Genomic DNA, 1,024 nt, shown 5'->3' on the forward strand with positions numbered 1-1,024 from the left:
CCTGATGCTGGACTTGTATTTTCAGTGGGAACAGAACTAGGTACAGTGGACCCTGTAGGAGCACCAGTGCTTCCCAATCCACCTAAACCAGGATTAAATCTGTATAAATGACAGAAAAAGAAATACACCACTTGAAAAATAAATACAATCTTCTATCTCTTTACTGAACTACTGAGTAAAAATCCCATCAAAGGGGATGACAATTTAAGTAAAGTACTAAGACACAGACCAGTCATCACTGTTCACAAGTGCATGGCAGGCAAAATATAACAGACTTTAAAACAAGTTTATTTAAACTCAAAAAGGCAGGAAGAGTTGTCCTCAAGAAAAAACTGGATAAATGTCTACATGTAAAAAGAACAAACAACACAAGAGAAAAGTTCCTGTCTGAATTTGTAAGACGGATTCTTACCCTGGTATAAGCCCAGGTGCTTCTGTTGCTAGTGTCTGCAAGCCCTGCTGAATCTGTAGCAAAGCCTGCATTGCTCTAGGGTTTGACATAGCTGATAACGTGTCAGGATTCTGCATCTAACAAAGAGAGGGAAACGCTTAATCGCATGCAAATCGATTACTTTCTTACAATCTTTATTACTAGATACTTTACAGAATCTGACAATTCTGGAACTTGTTTTTCAACATTATGTGTGACTTAACATGAAATCCCTCAGGTATTACTTATTTTTTGAGAAAACTTTCATAGAAGGTGATCAGTGAACTCTCTAGACATGGACAAATTCTAACGAATGCACAAAGGAAAGTACTTTTCATTACCTCTTCTACAGACTTCATCATCTTTCAAAGGCACAGAACTGTATTAGTCCAACATCATTCTAGAATTAGTCTCCTCTATCATACTACTGGTAGACAACAATGCTGAACAGAATGAAACTTGACCAATAGATATCTAAGAAAAAGTTATAGAGTATTTCTTTTTCCTAACTAAATTCAGACCTCAGAAGTTTGATCATCACTATTTGTGCATGTCTTCATATCTGTAGTGCTCTGTGAGGAGCTAGAGAAATGA

At 36.7% G+C, this 1,024-nt stretch overlaps 1 protein-coding gene across 1 annotated transcript in view; it reads right to left on the bottom strand.

Moving 5' to 3' along the window:
- The window catches only part of LOC104500170 (ubiquilin-1-like), a gene marked incomplete at its 5' end in the record, with an annotated part of 2,758 nt that extends 2,230 nt beyond the window's left edge, over nucleotides 1-528 (bottom strand). The window contains 2 exons of the mRNA XM_010143775.1: nucleotides 1-99; nucleotides 413-528. Coding sequence (XP_010142077.1) covers nucleotides 1-99; nucleotides 413-528 — 215 coding nt within the window. The remainder of the gene's footprint in view (nucleotides 100-412) is intronic.
- Between the last annotated feature and the right edge of the window lie 496 nt (nucleotides 529-1,024).

This window comes from Buceros rhinoceros, unplaced genomic scaffold (assembly GCF_000710305.1).
Source record: "Buceros rhinoceros silvestris isolate BGI_N320 unplaced genomic scaffold, ASM71030v1 scaffold23319, whole genome shotgun sequence".
Classification (NCBI taxonomy): Eukaryota; Metazoa; Chordata; class Aves; order Bucerotiformes; family Bucerotidae; genus Buceros; species Buceros rhinoceros.